The sequence below is a fragment of the Nelumbo nucifera genome, chromosome 4 (assembly GCF_055504915.1).
Source record: "Nelumbo nucifera cultivar China Antique chromosome 4, China Antique-T2T, whole genome shotgun sequence".
Classification (NCBI taxonomy): Eukaryota; Viridiplantae; Streptophyta; class Magnoliopsida; order Proteales; family Nelumbonaceae; genus Nelumbo; species Nelumbo nucifera.
In genome coordinates this window covers 77,896,132-77,914,165 of record NC_142652.1, presented here as the reverse complement: position 1 = coordinate 77,914,165, position 18,034 = coordinate 77,896,132, and the positions used below count along the sequence as shown (strand labels likewise).

General features: G+C 40.1%; 1 protein-coding gene across 3 annotated transcripts in view; it reads left to right on the top strand.

Moving 5' to 3' along the window:
- Positions 1 to 16,592, top strand: part of LOC104605094 (uncharacterized) — a 54,002-nt gene extending 37,410 nt beyond the window's left edge. For all 3 annotated transcript variants that reach the window (XM_088902762.1, XM_088902761.1, XM_088902763.1), the window contains 8 exons: positions 10,544 to 10,642; positions 13,413 to 13,618; positions 13,720 to 13,834; positions 14,539 to 14,670; positions 14,767 to 14,874; positions 15,009 to 15,115; positions 15,193 to 15,294; positions 15,382 to 16,592. In XM_088902762.1, coding sequence (XP_088758888.1) covers positions 10,544 to 10,642; positions 13,413 to 13,618; positions 13,720 to 13,834; positions 14,539 to 14,670; positions 14,767 to 14,874; positions 15,009 to 15,115; positions 15,193 to 15,294; positions 15,382 to 15,886 — 1,374 coding nt within the window. In that variant the 3' untranslated portion in view covers positions 15,887 to 16,592. The remainder of the gene's footprint in view (positions 1 to 10,543; positions 10,643 to 13,412; positions 13,619 to 13,719; positions 13,835 to 14,538; positions 14,671 to 14,766; positions 14,875 to 15,008; positions 15,116 to 15,192; positions 15,295 to 15,381) is intronic.
- The last annotated feature ends 1,442 nt before the right edge of the window (positions 16,593 to 18,034 follow it).

Below are 18,034 nucleotides of genomic sequence, written 5' to 3'. Positions count from 1 at the left end.
CGAAACCCAAAATCCCAAGTAGGATCTAAGGGTGTCCCCAAAGGTGAGACAAATTTTGAGACCACCTCTTTTTTTTACAAAGAAATAGAAAAAAGCGAGGGGAACAAATCCTTTAACGGTGAGTCTCCTACCCAAATATCCTTCCAAAAAAGGATAGAGTTGCCAGAACAAACTTCATACCTGATCAAATTGAGGAATTGAGGAAGGGTGTTGTGAATAGCCTTCCAAAGTGCTGCTAGGTTAGCTTGCCTCGATACAACTGCATCCCATCCATTCTCTGACCTCCCATGAATGCTTCCCACCACCTCATGCCACAGTCTCTCTCTTTCCAAAGGCCATCTCCACAACCATTTCCCTAATAGAGCTTGATTCTTTCTAGTTACCCTCCCAATTCCCAAACCCCCCTCTTCTTTACTTCTGCAGACAATTTCCCAATTAATCAAATGATCCTTTCTCTCTTGTCCTGGCTCCCATAAGAAGTCTCTCATCAACTTCTCCAGCTTCCTAGCTTCCCTAACTGGTATCCTAAAGACAGACAAATAATAGGTGGGTAAGTTAGCCAAGGTAGCTCTTATTAGGGTAATTCTTCCTCCTAAAGAGATATAGTTCCTCTTCCATGAGACTAATCTCTTCTCAAACTTTTCTAACACTGGGGTCCAAAATCTACTCTCCCTAGGATTTTCCCCTAAAGGAAGCCCTAAATATGGCATAGGCCAAGCAGAGGTGGAACACTCAAGACACTCTGCAATAGCCTCGACCTCCCCTACCTCCAAATTTATACCTGCTACGCAACTCTTTTCCAGATTTATTCTCAAATTAGAGACACTTTCAAATCCTTTTATTAGCTCCTTTAGGTTTGCTACCTTTTCACTAAGACCTCCTTCACAAAAAATCATTAGGTTGTCTACAAACTGAAGGTGGGTGACGGGGACTTGGTGTCTCTCTATTCTCCAACCTCTAATGGCATCTTCGCTGTCAGCCTTAGTAATGATCCTACTAATCACATCAGCTACTAAGGTAAAAAGGAAGGGTGAAAGTGGATCCCCTTGCTTGACACCCCTGTAAGCTGGAAAAAAATCCTTCACCGTACCATTACCAGAATAGAGTAGTGACAAGTACTGATACACCCAAAGATCCAACTACACCACTTGTCCCCAAATCCACAATTTCGCATAACCTCTAATAGAAACTCCTAGTCCACCAAATCATAGGCCTTTTCAAGATCCAATTTACAAATGAATCCTTTCCTACTAGACCTTTTCATTTCCTCCACACACTCATTCGCAATTAGAATCTGGTCTGTTATTTGTCGCCCTTGAATGAAAGCCCCCTGAGTTTCACTAATGATGGTAGGGAGGACTGTTTTGATCCTCAATGAGAGCACTTTAGCCAGAATTTTATAGATGCTTGTCACCGGACTAATAGGCCTATAATCTTTTGGGTGGTTGGCATCATTCTTCTTAGGTATCAAGGCCAAAAAGGTGGCATTAATTCCAGGGCTTATATAGTGTGATTGTCCGCAAATTCCTTAAAGACTTCAGCTTGATCCTCTTTCAACACCTCCCAACAGTCTTGATAAAAACCCATTGTAAAGCCATCTGGACCCGGAGCCTTGGATCTATCCATTAGAAAGACAACTTTCTTAATCTCTTCTTCCTCGAAATCCCTTTCCAACCACCTTGCCATTTCTTCATCAATTCTTGGCCAATCCACCCTTTCCATGACTGTTCTCTCACTCAAAGGCCTTCTATAAATCGATTTGAAGTGGTCCACAAATTTTCTGGCTATGTTATCCTGGTTGGTAATCAACTCCTCTCCTATCTCTAGCTTGGTCACAAAATTCTTTCTTCGTCTCCCATTTGCCAAATCATGGAAGAATCTAGTGTTCCCATCGCCTTGCTTAATCAACTTGTGTCTAGATTTTTGTCTCCGACTGATTTCTTCCCTCAATAACACTTCTTCCAACTCTTTTTTTAATTGTCTCCTTAGCTCTTTGTCCTCCTCGGTCAACCCATTGTGAGATTCCTTTATATCCAAATTCTCTATTTGAGAGATTAGGCCCAATTTTTGCTCCTCAATTCTACCAAACTGATCTCTATTCCACTCTTTTATTTTAGCTCTCAAACTTTTTAATTTCTTATGGAACTTGATCCCCTTCCATCTTACCCCCCTCTCCTCCTCACCCCACCACTCCTTCACTTTTTTCACAAAATTTGGATGGGTAAGCCACATAATTTCGAATCTAAAAGGTTTGGGTCCTATAGGAAAAGATTCAGTTCCTATTTGGATAGGACAGTGATCGGAGGTGACCCTGGGTAATGCCCTAGCAACCAAGTTTTCCAAACTATTCTCCCAGGCAAGGTTAAAAAGGAATCTATCCAACTTCGAGCACAAAGGGGTTTCCTGAAGGTTGGACCAAGTGTAACTGGCTTGTAACAGAGGTATTTCCTTTAGTTCACAATGTTCAATAAAACCATTAAATTTCCTCATGCTTGTTGAGATTACCTGTTGGGGATTATTGGTTTCATCAGAGAATCTAATGACGTTAAAATCCCCGCCCAGGCACCAAGGACCATCCCATAGCCCCTTGATTGCATATAGTTCCTCCCACATCTCATTCCTCTCTCTATAGGAATTAGGGCCATAAACATTGGTTAAAACCCATACACACCCATTCTCTACATTCTTGCACTTAATAGAAACTGAGAATCTGCCTATCAATTCTCCACTACTTCCACCACATCCTCCCTCCACAGTGTTACAATCCCCCCCGAAGCTCCCCAAGAAGGAGACGAGCTCCAACCTAAACATCTAGACCTCTAAAAACTCCTAACCCATCTCCCATCTAATTCCATCAGTTTGGATTCTTGTAACAGCACAATATCAGGTTTTTCCCTTCGGAGTAGGTCTTTGATCGCCCTTCTCTTCCTTGCACTCCCTAACCCTCTTACATTCTAGCTAATAATTTTCATCGATACAAAATAGCAAAGGAACCCAATAAGAGACCATATTCTTCTCATTTTAGGCCCTTCCTCCTATCCCTTCTACCACTGAATTCTAAATCCCCCTCAATGTCTGAAATTAGCCTTTCCACTTCAGATCTTTTTTTCTTATTTGTTCCTCTTTTCCCCCCCTTCCCAATTTCTCCATCCTTTCCAGCCAATGTTTGAGAAAGAATTTTACCCTTCTCACACTTATTTTGGCTACAACATCTTTCTACGAGTCCTTTCTTTTTATTTTGTTCCTCCATCATTGTACAGATCATCTCCCAAATTCTATCCGCCTCCCCCTCTCTCCTCCTTCCACTATCACCCTCTCTCCTCCTTCCACTATCACCCTCTCTCTTGCATCAGAAACTCCTGGATGGGAAGCTAGGATATCTGTTACAGGCATAGCAAACAAGTCAGTACCTAAAACAGAATTGACACCCATACCTGAAAGAACGGGGGTAGGACTAGAATCACTAGAAATGACTTGCTGACAGTCGGCAAATGGTTTTAAAGCCGTTCCCCTTTTTGGACAAGGTTGTGAAGTAGACATGGTGAAAGAATCACTTTCTGATGACCTACCCACTTGGAAAACCTTTCTCTGTGTTTCCGACACTGGAGTACCCGCATTCATCCTCACGGCCGATTCTTGTCCCTCTCCACCAACATCTTGTAATTCATTAGACTCAGAGTCAGCTCCCTCGACGAAGGGAGGAGTTTTCACAGCTTTAGAAGCAATTTCTTCACCAATCCAGTCTTTCCGCCACCTGCCTCTTCAGTCTCTTCCTCTAAAAACAACAACTCTGTATACAAACTTTCTGTTTCAAGAAGATCCTTGTTGCTTTTCGAAGACAAACTTCCCAGACTTGGCGTTTCGTCTCTATCAGAATCGTCATTGCTGTTTTGTTCACTCAACCAATCTTCAAGCCCTGTTCTGTTCTCATCACTTGGCTTCAGGTATCTCGGGTTGTGCCTATCTGGTGAGAGACGGTTCGCCAGGTTGGAAGGGGCCCACTGTAGAGAGCCTCGAGACTGCGAGTCTTCAGACTTTTTTGCGCCTGATCTGTTCGGTCGAGAGGAAGGGTTCGGGGTTGAAGAAGATAGACGCTTTATCTCGTCTATCAACTCATCCCTCCTCCCAGTCACGTGTTTACTTGACGTGACCCTCGGCCCATCTGTCTTATAATGGGCCTTGGGCTCAAGACTATAGTAGCCCAACTCCTTTACTTGAGAAGCCTTCTCCGGCCCACCATAACTGGGATCCACTCGATTGGGCCCTTCTTTTCGTCCCACGTGACCACTTAAAGAGTCACGCCCCCTTGTCTTAATGGTCGAACCAGCAACCTTCCCTGTCTGAAATTGCTAGTTCAGCCTTCTCCCTTTCAACACTAGAAACTTTTTGTCTTTTTCCCCTGACACCACCTGCGCAAATGATCTGCCCTTTGTCATAACCTCTTCTTGCTTTCTCCAGGTTTGACCTTCCAACTGCCCCAAAATTTTTGGCTTCCCAGAATTTGTTGGCCCTTTTTAGTGAAACATCCCTTCCCATTTGAATTACCCAATCTTACATGGCCACGTAGTGCTTCTTCTTCCTCCTCCCCTCCTACCAAACGAGCCTCCTTCCACAGCCCTGCTTCAATGGAAGAAGCTAACCACACAGAGACAAAGCTCCCCTCTGTTCGTACCTATACCTTTCGTGGAATTTCTTCTGGCTTCACACCATTTAGCAGGATTGCTACTGAATAGAGATCGCCCTAGAAAGCACCTTTCAAGATTCCTCCACACAACACAGCTATAGACTCTGCTATTTCTTGTTTCCATAGATGGAATGGCAAGCCTATTACACGCACCACCACACCATCTTCAACAAAAAAATCCTTGGAGTTGGATGTTGGATTCCATTTGAAGACTGTGAATGATCCGAACTTAGCCTGAACATTGATAGCTAATATTTCCAAATCATTCTCTAATGGATCTAGGATGGCTTTATAGTTATCGAAGGGGGTTACTATGAAAACACTTCAACTTCAACCTGGTTGCCAATAAGTCAGCTACCCTCCTCCAATCATTAACCTTTTCCTTGGCTTGTATCACAAACTTACTATCCCACTCCTCTCTCTCTAGACCTCCCACCATTCTGCAAAGGCCTTTTGTTTTTGCCATGACCACTGGCCCTTGTTGTATCCTGTTGTTACTGAGATAAGCCTTCTCCTCCCTTATGGAGGCTTTTTTCTCATTTGCTACTCTTTGAGCTAAGAACTCTTTGAGCAATCAGCCAACTTCCCCCCAGCCTTGGTTCTGTTTTCCTGCTGGTAGACACACCAGTTGCCTTTGTCCCTTACCAAAGAATTCAGCCAAAGCTATGAAGAACCTCTTTCTATTCCTCTTACATTCAACCACATATCTTCTCCCTTCTAGTGTACTAAAATCCTGCCAGTTTATCTGCTTACCTTTTGAACAGGCTCCAGCTATGAACTTTCTTAGCCACTCGATCACTTCTAGTCCTTCCAGCAATATTGTACCCTTTTTCGCTTCCCTTACCTTCAGGCTTACCTTCCCCTTGATTCTCATCTCTTCGAACAGGAGATTTTTTGCTTCTATCTTCAAGGATCTCCTCCACTGACCTGCTTGCACGAACTCCATCCCCTCCATTTTCCTTGTATTTCTTGTGCCAAACATTTCCTTTCCAGGGACAATGTTACTCTCTCCCAAGCATATGCCTTTGTGTCAGGGGAGGAGTGCAGGAGAGATGTGATGATGAAAAACCTTATTTTTGATCAGTTTGCAATGGTAGGAGCTGTGAAACCTAAACAAAGTGGTAGTGACATCGAGAAGGAAGATAAAAGAGATCTGATCTGTGACTACTGTAAGAAGCCTAAACTTACAAGAGATACTTGCTGGAAGCTTCACCCAAATCTTGTGCCGACTAGATTGAAAAATAAGAAGGGAAATGCACACATGGCAGTTAGTGGTGACATTCTGGCCCCTCCTATTACAACTGCTCTGGAGTCTGTTGCAGCTGTTGCAGTAAGGGCCGAACTTGAGAGGTATGGGTTACTTCTGAACCAGCGGGATACAGCCAGTTCCAGTTCAGCTGCAAGCGGACAACAAGGTACAGGTGGCACTGGTGGAGTCCACTCTACTTCCTTTGCTCACATAGGTAGTTCACACGTCACTGCAAATTATGTTTCTACTTCAAGTAAGGAGGGACCTCCTTAGATTGTAGATTCTGGAGCCTCAGAGCACATGACCCAGAGCTCTACTATTTTTTCAACTTACCAGCTCTGTTCTGGTAGAGATAGGGTCTCCACAGCTGATGGATTCCATGTTCCTATTGCTGGGAAGGGATCTGTCAAGATTAGTGATTCTATTTCTCTACCCTCTATCCTTCAAGTTCCGAGATTGAGCACTAATTTGTTATCTGTTAGTAGTTTGATTAAGAACCTGAACTGCTTAGTAATTTTTTCTCCTGGTGATTGTATTTTGCAAGATTTGGATTCAAAGAGGATGATTGGGAGTGGTCGTGAAGTGAATGGAATCTACCTCCTGGATGTACCTCCTTCTCATCAGAGTCATCATGTCAACAGGGATAGTGAGTCAGGGTCTGTGAGTCAAATTATGCTTTGGCATAATCGTTTGGGTCATTTGTCGTTTTCTTCTTTGAGTTTTTTGTTTCCAACACTTTTTGAGTCTGTTAGTTTGTCAAGTCTGGAGTGTGAAGGTTGTCAACTTGGAAAGCATTGTAGACATTCATTTAAACCTAGTAATAAAAGATGTTCTTCTTTTGATGTTATTCATTCGGATGTGTGGGGCCCTTGCCATGTTCCTTCTATGGGAGGCTATTGCTATTTTCTCTTATTTGTGGATGATTTCTCACGATACTCTTGGATTTACTTGATGAGATCCCGCAATGAGGTACCGTCCTTGGTGAGGCAATTTCATTAGATGGTACTAACACAGTTTGGAACAAGAATAAATGTGTTCAGATCTGATAATGCCAGGGAATATTTTGAAAGACATCTTGCCTCATACCTGTTAGAATATGGTGTTGTTCATCAGAGCAGTTGCCCCTACAGTCCACAACAGAATGGTGTTGCAAAAAGGAAGAACAAACACATTGTTGAGACTGCAAGAAGCATGATGATCACATCTACAGTTCCAGTTCGGTTTTGGGGTGATGCAGTTCTCATAATAGTATATCTGATTAACAGGGTGCCATCTCGTATACTTGGATTCAACACCCCATTCAGTCTTCTTTTTCCTCAAGGGGAGATGTTTCATATTCCTCTCAGGGTTTTTGGATGTGTCTGCTTTGCACATATCCTTGGTTCTCATCGCTCGAAGCTTGATCCCAAGGCAAAGAAGTGTGTCTTCCTTGGATATGCAGAGAATCAGAAAGGGAACTGCTGCTATGATCCAGTCTCTGGGAGCCGATATGTTACCATGGATGTCACTTTTTTTGAATCCATGTACTTCTTCTCAAAGAATCCTTCTCAGGGGGAGTGTTTTGGGGAAGTGAGTCAACAATCTATTCCTCTTCCAGTTCTAGTCCCTATGTCTACTCCTGTGCTTGACCCTCCTGCTGTGTCACCTACCTTACCACCTCCTTTGCGTCTTGCTTCTCAGCATTACTCACGATAGAGACTTCACAGGGAGGTTGATTCCACTACAACATAACTCACATCACTTCCTGGTGATTCCTTGGAGACTCTAGATTCAGCTGACATGGATTCAGGTATTCCTCTTGATCCCGCTATTGTTTCAGTTCCCATTGATTCTACTAACCATGTTACAGATAACTTCGATCTTCCTATTGCTCTCAGAAAAGGGAAGAGAAAGTGTACTGCTCATTGTATTTCACAGTACTTATCCTTCAGTGGACTTTTTCCTTCCTACCGTGCTTTTCTCTCATCTCTTGATTCAGTGTCTATACCCAAGGGTGTTAGTGAGGCTCTCTCCAAACCTAAGTGGAAGACAACTATGCAGGAAGAGATGGCAGCTTTGATTAAGAATCAGACATGGGACATTGTGGATCTACCAGAAGGCAAGGAGACAGTTGGATGCAGATGGGTTTACACAGTAAAATATAAGGCAGATGGAAGTATAGAAAGGTACAAGGCAAGACTTGTTGCAAAAGGGTACACACAGACCTATGGCATTGATTACTTAGAGACCTTTGCGCCAATTGCAAAGATGACCTCCGTTCGGATACTTTTTTCTCTTGCTGCTTCATACTCTTGGCCTTGTTTCAACTTGATGTGAAGAATGCTTTCCTAAATGGGGATCTGCAAGAAGAAGTGTATATGGATATTCCTATTGGCTTTTACAATGATATTGAAAAGGGAAAGGTATGCAGGCTTTAGAAGTCACTTTGTGGCTTGAAACAATCTCCCAGAGCATGGTTTGACAGATTCAAACAGGCCTTGATTGCTTTTGGCTACACTCAGACTCAATCCGATCACACCTTGTTTGTGAAGTGAAGGGGATCTTTGGTGTCAGTCCTAATTGTTTATGTGGATGATATTGTTGTCATCGGGAATGATCTGAGTGAGATTGATAGTCTGAAAAAGAACCTACATAAAGAATTTGAAATTAAGGATCTTGGAGAAGTGAGATACTTCTTAGGCATTGAAGTTGCACGATCAAAACATAGAATTTTTATCTCACAAAGGAAGTATGTCTTGGATCTTCTTCAAGAGACAAGGAAGCTTGGAACAAAGGCAATCAACACCCCTATTGATCAGAACCATAAAATCAATGCATCAGAAGGTGAACCAATAAAGGGCATTGGGAGATATCAGAGACTTGTGGGTCGGCTGCTATACTTGTGTATGACAAGACCATACATCTCCTATGCAGTAAGTGTAGTAAGTCAATACATGCATGCTCTACGAGTCCATCATTGGGAGGCAGTTGACAGGATTCTTGCTTATCTGAAGGGACACCCGGGCAGGATGCCTTGATGACAGGAGATCAACTTCAGGAGTGTGCACCCTAGTTGGGGGTAACCTTGTCTCATGGAAGAGTAAGAAACAAACAGTGGTGGCAAGATCAAGTGCTGAAGCCGAATACAGGGCCATGGCACATGGAGTTTCAGAACTTCCTTGGATCCGTTCCCTGTTAGAAGAAATTGGTGTACAAGCAGAAGAACCTATGATGCTATACTGTGATAACCAGGCAGCAATTAACATTGCCCATAACCCAGTCCAGCATGACCGAACTAAGCACATTGAAGTGGATAGACATTTTATCAGAGAAAGGGTAACTTCTGGAGAACTTTGCCTTCCATACATTGCTTCTGATCTGCAGCTTGCTGATGTTCTCACAAAAGGTGTTGCAAAATACAAGCAGAGCATGATCTACGCAAGTTGGGAATGTGTGACATTTACTCCCAACTTGAGGGGGAGTGTTGAGTTGGTCTGGTTTGTTTTTATTTAGTTAGGAAGTTGTTGGGCTTTTGGCCCATTAGTTTATGTTTTTTAAGTTGTGACTGTTCAGCTTTTAGTAGCCACCCTACTAAGGGCATCCTTGTAATATCTCATCTTTTTAAGTTAAGTATAAATATAATGAGAGGGGGGCAGCTAGGGTTGATTTTTTTTCACAATCTTGGTTGACTTCCTACTCTCTTCTTCTTCTCCTTTCTTCTCTACTGCTGAAATCTTCATCTTCCCCCTCTTTCCTTCACAAGAAACTCGACTAAATATGCAATTAGTGATCTCTACTCTAGGCGTAGCCCTTTCAAAAGGCGCACGCCTAGTGCGCCTTGCGCCTCAGACCAGGCGTGCGCCTTCCGAAAATTTGATGCTTTTTCCTTTTTTTGAGTCTAGTGGTTGGGCCGGAGGCTCCGGCCCTGGACCCCTGTACCACGCCCCTCAAGGCCAGTCCAAACAAGTCCATGTTAGGCCAGCCGAAACAAGGCCATGCCCCTCGTGAACCCCCTATTTGGTAATGTTGTCCATTCATTCATCCTAATAAAATATCTTCTTAAAAAGCAATTAAAGCTATACAATCATTATTTTTTTTGTGTGAAAACTAAGAATTTAAGACCCTAATATGGACTTGTTTGTGCTTGCCTCGAGGAGCGTGGCACAAAGGCGGGTCATAGAATTAGGAATGTAATATGTCACATTAGCTACTTGACGTAATGTAATTGAGAAAAAAAAGAGATTGTGGGTTTTATATGCTTGAAAATGTTTTATATATTTGATTTCATTTTTAAATTCTCATTTGAATATGCTTTACATATTATGTTTATGTATTTTATTTTTAGATAATAGGCTTTTAAAACATTTATTTTAAAATTTAAGTTTATATTTTTATTAATATTATGTTTTATATTTTTTGATTTTTTTTGCATTTTTTTTTGCATTTTTTAGCTTTTTTTTATTTTTAGCAATTTTTTTTTTTGTATTTTTGCGCCTTGCTTCATAAAGGCGTGCGCCTTGCGCTTTTAAAGCCCTGGTGTTGGAATTGAAAAACTTTCTTAGGAAGTATGAGGATATTTGCTATTTTACACCATGATTTCATTAATTATATCGCCTTCAATTTACCTGCAGGTTAATGGTTTGATAACAGATTTTGGTGAGGATATGCATTGCCAGTTTCTTGAAATTCTTCGCAGTTTATTGGACCCGTACACATTATCTGGATCTCAGGTGCAATGATACTTTGTGTTCTTGTGTAACTTTTGTTCTCTGTTTATAGTTAGTTAGATTGATTTCAAATTTCTTTATAAGTGGAAGGGTTAGCCTGTCAGCCTATTTAAATGCTAATAAGGAGCGTGTTTCTGTGCAAAATATAAGAATTTATTTTGTTATGTTATTTTTGGTGAATGCTGTGTGAAAAACGTCTTTCTTTTTTGATAATTGAAATTTAATTCATTAATCAAAGCTATGCTAAGTCACAAGACTACAATCTATGCTATTAATGCTAACCGAATGAACTAAAAGGCTGTTTGGAATATTTCAATTCTTTCAGAATTTAGATTTGTATATTGTTCTATAGTATGTTTTTCTTTTGTTTTCTTTTTCCCACCTGTCACCACTGTTCAGTCATGTGCCTCATCAGATTGTAGGAACTCCTTACACTTTAGTTGTGCTTTAAAACCCTGTTTAGTGTTTTTGTGAGAATTGTTTGTGTTTTTTTCTGACTGTTACCTCCAACACTATCATACTTCCATTTTTTTCTGGATGCAAATCTTTCCTCTTTCAAGAATTTTATTGTATTTAATTTCAACGAAAAACTTACCAAACCTTTCTCTACTTATTTCTTCTTTTGATGTAGAAGGCCAGCAGAAAAGACAGAGCTGATTGTGGTTAAGAATAAAACGTTATTGCAATCATCCATAATTAGACTGGACTTTGGAGGCAGTTGTTGTATTATTTGACATTTTGAATGGTGCCAAAGGAGTGGCTTCTGCTGCCCTTTTGGTGCTATGTTTTTGAATAAAAGCCTCGAGTTTTAAGTGTTTTCTTGAAATTGTAGTTATCAAATTTATCTATTGGTAAACATAATTTATCGTGTTGGATTTTGGGGGCTTCCACTAAGGCCTTATTTCATTGCATGTTTAGTTTTGTTATTACAGAGGTGTTTGTCATCATGCATATCTTTGTTTTTGAAACGAAGACCTGTCATTATCAGCATAGACAATTTATTTTTGCTGATGTAGCAGTTTTCAGTTTGATAAACAAAATATATAGCAATTGATTATAATCCTTTTTAGCTGGCTATTTTGGCACAATGGTACTGATAAGTTGGGATTGACTGAGCGATCTAGAGGGGTTACTGATCAAATGGCAAAGGAGAGGGAGAAAGGTTTTTCTCACGACCAAAACTTTGGAGGGTCTTAAGGTTGCATGGCAAAGCAAAGAAGTGAGTTTGAGAAATCTTGCACAGATAAGGATAAATTTTGTCTAGGGACGAGAAGAGTCCTGTTAGGGAGAAGATTGCAGGAGCTGGAGAGATTACAGAAGTGTGAAATAGGAATGATTTCTGAAGTGCACAATGAGTATCAGGCCTGGGAGTGTTTCTGTTGACTCAGATATGAGTCATGTGATTTTCAACAGTGGATTGAACTCCAATTTGGTTTTGAGTCTTGGTGATAAACAAAGAAAGCATTGACAAGGCTTTGGCTGAAAATGAAATTGAAAGAAGGGTTTCTGAGCCAGATTTAGAGAAGGAATGTTGACAACAAGGGGACTTGTAAAAGAAAAACAGGGTACTGTACTAGGTCTCTGCACTATGTGAATGAGGTTTCAGCTGATGAAAAAGAAGGAAAGGAGGATGGTTCAATTGAAGAATGTTGTTTAGGGAGTTGGAAGAAAGATTCCCAATGCCTAAGCATCAGGGGAAAGGAAATTTGAATGATCTTGTAAAGATGGATATCAACTCAAATTTAGATATGGCTCAAAAGAATAAAGTGATGTTAAAGGTTTTGGAGTGGTTTATAGAGAGGAGGGAAAGTTATTGTCTTCCAAGGTGTTTGAGAGAAATGTAATTTTGGAACTGAAAAGAATAAATGAGGGACAAAAGACTAGGGAGATTTTCAAGAAGCCAAATGTGGAAAGAAAATTTAGCAGTCAGAAAAATATTACAACCGTTCAGGTCTCAGAGTCTTTGCACGATGTTAGGATGTTCTTTTCTTTGAGTCTTTATATTCTTTAAATAGTGTGGGCCACCAGGTGTAGAACTGTAATTTTAGTGCTTATATTTTATCAGCCTAGTATAAATAAAGCATGGAGCGCTGCCAGCCCAGATTTTGGCACTCTAAAACATTTGTTCTCTTCTCCTCTCTTTCCTTTCTCTTCTCTTCTTTTCACTGTACAATCAGATCTTGAATGAAAACAGTTGTGATGGTTTTATTTGTAAGGTGTTATTTGGTATACTCTTCTTTTTGTTTTAATTGGGGTATTTTATTGGTTGGTGTGGTGAAGTCTTTGTGTTGGGGGGTGCAAATCTTGTTTCTCAGTGGGCAGGATCTTGGAGAAGTAGGGTGTTTTTCTGTTTTTTCTTTCCTCGGTTGACCACTGGTCACCTTCCTTTGTACTCGTTTTTATTTTAAATAAATTTTTTTCTTCTATTACCAAAAAAAAAAAGACTGAACTGTCTCATGCATTGGGTATTTTTCTCTTTGTAATTGCATGGCATCTTAATTCTTACATGGCATAGTTGTATGTATATATTGTTTATATGGTATTGTGCATATGGTATCTATTGGAGTTTTTACCTGCAGGTAGGACATTGAATGTTCATTTGTATTTGAAAATGTTTTCTGGTCTGAATTGCTGGAAAATCTTACCAGTGAATTGGCATGTAAGAACATATAAGTAATCTCCATTTTTATTTTTACGTATGATAATGCTGTTGTATTCATAATACCCATTGTTGTGTATTGACTTTTGTTTTTATCCTTTCATTTTGTTGCAGAGAGACTCAATCATAGAGATTTTCTATGAGAAACATTTGGATCATCTAATCGATCTTGTAACATTATCATGCCCTCCAAGGGGTATTGGCAAATCAACTGGTTCTGGTGAAATGACTGTAAATCAAACTGCAACAAAGCCGGAAATCTTGTCAAACATTTGTGAACTGCTCTGCTTTTGTGTTCTTCATCATCCATACAGGATAAAGTAATTTTTATTTCCTTTCACTATTCACTATTTAAAATTGATATGTTGATTTTTTTATCCTGATGTGAAGCTTTTGATAAGATGTTCTGTTCTGTTTGTAGGTCCAGTTTTCTTGTCAATAATGTCATAGAAAGAGTCTTATTTCTTACTTGCAGAAGAGAAAAGTACCTAGTCGTCGCTGCTGTTCGATTTATGCGCACTATTATTTCCCGAAATGTGAGTGGTTTAAGCTTGAAAGAAGTTGAATATACATGGGCCCCACTGTGAAAATGTTCAGTGGGCTGTGGAACCAATGAAAATGTTCCATGCCAGTAATAAATTCATGGGCCCCACTGTGAGAGGTACAGGTCCCATGTATTTTATTACTGGCGTGGAAAATTATCATTGATTCCACAGCCCGCTGAACAGCCATCGCGTTCAGCTAATCCTTACTCGTTGGGTTGCCACTGTAACCTAATACTGAATGAATGGATAGAAAATGGTACCAATCTTGTGATTGTAATAGCTTTCTTTGGTCTTGTATCCTCTTGCTGGTAACTATTAGTTAGCATGTGATTCACATCTCAGTCGGGAATAAAGCTCCACAAAGAAAATGGCCCTAGTTTTACAGTGTCTCTCTTTGCCTTCATTTTGAATACCAATTGAGAAGAAGTCTCCCCAGAAAGCTTCTCAAAGAAAGATGCAAAAGAAAAAATAAAAAAACGAGTGAAATTCATAAGTTGGGTTTAGAATTATCAATATCAACACTACCCAAGGAATCAAAAAGAGTCAGGACTTCCGAAAATTCACCCACCCAAAAAATAATATTTCTTTTATTCATTAGAAGTAATTACAGTGAGCCATGATATATTTCCTTTTCTTTTCCTGGAGCAGACTTTCTTATACACTTTGGTTAATAATGCCTATGAATTGACTTGCAGGATGACCATCTCCTTCAGCATATTGTCAAGAATAATCTTCTAAAACCAATTATAGAAGCTTTTATTAGTAATGGAAATCGATACAATCTTCTCAATTCTGCAATTCTGGATCTTTTTGAGTATATCCGAAAGGTTGTTCTCCCTCTTCAGGCTTTTTGTTGGTTAAAACCATAAATGCAAGTTCTTTTTGATCAGCTATATCTTTTTTTTTTTTTTTTTTTTTTACAGGAGAATCTTCAAACCTTAATCATATACATAGTTGATACTTTCTGGAATCAGCTAGGAAAATTCGAGTACTTTGGATCTGTTCAAGCACTGAAAATTAAATATGAGCAGGTAGATCTCTTTGTTCTCTCTCTCACTTGTACAAGTTTTATCCGGAAATATTTGTTACCAGCTAGTTTGCGTGTATTTGATAGAGCAGCTTTGTATTCAAGAACTCTTGTTATCTGACATTTTGCACTTACCAGTCTCTAGAGACTTGTGAAACTAGAGGTGCTACTAACGTGGTTGACCCAAGAAAGCGAATAGACGAGCGGGCTCTTGAGAAAGAAGAAGAGGATTATTTCAACGACAGGTTGATACTACACTTCTGATACGATAAAGCCATTTCTATTTGGAATTTTATTTTGACCGAGCCCTGCTATTTGACAGTGATGAAGAAGATACTGCATCTGCTCGCATGTCAAATGCCCATGGCCAACAAAGCCAACCGGTCTTAGCAAATGGAGCGAGTGTCAGCTATTCATTGTTAAGGTATTGCAAGCTCTTAAAAGGAGTTTCGATGGTCATCTTTTCCAATATCATTCTGTCATGTTTCATTTGTTTGTCTTTGTTTTGTAGACCGGGATCTGGTAGACTGGTTGACTATGATGATGACGATGAAGAAGAAGATTACAATCCACCGTCTAGGATTAAAATAGAGACTTCGACATGTGAAACCAGAACTGCAGATTCCTCCCTAAGATCGAAACGGAAATTTATTTCTAAAGAGGAGATTGAACTGACAAAGAACCCTAGGGTAGATAGAAAATTGAAAGACAGTGACACTGCTGCAGCCTCTGCAACATTGAATCATGCATCTCTGCCCCGGAATAAAGTTACAACTACAATCCATGTTACTGCACGGACCTCCGAGGGAAATGACAGCAGCTCAGATGAAGAAACAAATGTTGACAAGGAACATGCAGTTCCAAGGAGCTGTTCCAATTATTTGCCCAACAATTCAGGCTCTAGACAATCGAGTGGAGAGGATTGCCCATTGATACCCTCCAATAGTAACAGCACATCAGAGATGGCCATAAATGGTGCCAATGTTACTGGGTCGGAACCTTATTCAGTGCGATGATTGTGGTCCATCCTTGAATTATCTGATTCTTGTCTGAACGAGAGGAATGATAAGTATCTTTCTGGTTGGCAATCCTCTTTGAAAAAAAGACGACATGCATATTCAAGAGAAGTGAAAGCGGGGTGTCTTTTGAGTGTCGGGTTCCCCCATCCATCAATGGGAAGCAAAGAATGTGGCATTCCTATACCTAGGCACACATCCTAATTCAGTGTCATTGGGTGATGCGACCCAGCCTTCCTCGGATAAATTATTCATTGCGGGCAATAGACACGATCTTGTTGCTCCTGTAAAACAAACATTAGTTTGGATGCCTCTTCTTTGTATCTATTAAAATTTTGTTTTACGTCGTATGGTACCGGGGGAGGGGGATCCTCATTTTTTCCCAATTTTAGGGGGTTATGAGGCATAGTTTACGGTCGAGTTCTTTCTGGCATTTACATTTCCATTTTTCCTCTTATTAGGAAGAGAGGGAGGGTGGGTTGGATCATTAGAACCATCTGGGGATTAAAAAATTATTATAATCACGTCTACAAGTGATGGGGGATGTAATTTCATTTGTTGACTGCCACTGTATATTAGATTTGGTTTGAGTAATTATGGTGCATTTCACATCAAGGGAATTGGATATTTGGATAACCCAAGGATACTTGTAACACTTCAAAATCAATCCAAGTTGTCACTTCCATTGCGTCTGTTATTGTTATAATTGGGGAGCAGGTTTGCTAATTTTGTTGTATTGTGAGTGTTTGGTTTGATAGATTACTAGAGAGTTTTGATACGTAAGGACTAAGGAACTATCCCTCAACTATGTTCCGTGCTTTACATGGTTCAAAGCAAGGTTCAAGGGGGTATCGGGTGAATCGATACTATTTGTTTTTAGTTTTCTTTTTTTTTTTCTAAAATCGGTTCAGGGGGGCTGGTTTAGGTCTTCTTCATCCTCCGAATCGGTCAGACTTTTGATACACTCAACTATAGGGGCGTATCAGTGGGGTTTTGGGCGATACGTGTCGATACTGTGAACCTGTATCCATTTTTAGGGTCATTGAAACATTAATTACTGAGAGATAAGGGTACCATTTTCAAAAAAAAAAAAAATATAGGGATAGGGTACCCATCCTCGAATTGATTGTTGAGATAAGGGTACCATTTCCTTTTTTTTTTTTGTTTTTTTGTCGGCAACTGGCATCTATCTACGAATTAACCGACTCCAAAAGAATAAAACCGAGTATTGATTGTTGAAACACAATTGTGTATTGCAAGCATAAATACTTTGATCAATGTTCTCATTCAACGATGACCAGCTTTTTTTTTATTTGAAGGCAACGATGACCAGTTAAATTCATGTTATCACCGTCTATTTAATATAATAATAAGGGTAAAATATAAAAACCTCCCCCAAGTTTTCTGACAATCATAACATCCTCCCCTATCTTTTCACTTTAAGTAGTATTCGGAAAGTGCCGACCTAATGCGTTTATTTTTTTAAATACCTATTATGCCCTTATATCTATTAATTCAGATATAGATTCATTAAAATACCACAAAATACTATTCATCTTATTCTCCAAAAACTAATAACTAGAGGTGCCAAGACAACCTAACAGTTCATCCCTCCATCGTTTCAACTCCCTCCCCAGAGTTTTTACTTATTTCCCTTATCTTGAGCCAAGCATCCATGCATTTCTTATGATCAGTGGCCAAATCATCCTTGCAAGAAAAACCTAGATTCAATAGGAATTTCAGATTCCTCATTAGTACTATTTCGATCTCAAATGACAAACCCTGCATTCCTTGTCCACTTTAACTGAATGCACATAATTTCTGGTGCACCACTTTACAAATCTACGTTGAACAATTCTGGTGGTGGCCCGAAGTCCCCCAATCTTGAGATCAAACACGTTGAAGAACCTATGCTCTTCATACGACCCACCGGTAGTGGAACCGAACTGGGAATGCCACAATCTTAGCAACGGAGAAGCAGATGCTTCCCTCACTCTTTGCGTTGCTTGCTACAACAAAACAACGATGACCTCCTTCTTCTAAATCAATATGGGAGTGAGGCTTCTCTATGGTTGCCATTTCCAAAACCCAAGACCTGAAACTTCATGTAAAAACAGTGCAGAGCTTGAGAGTCTACCCCAAAGGGAG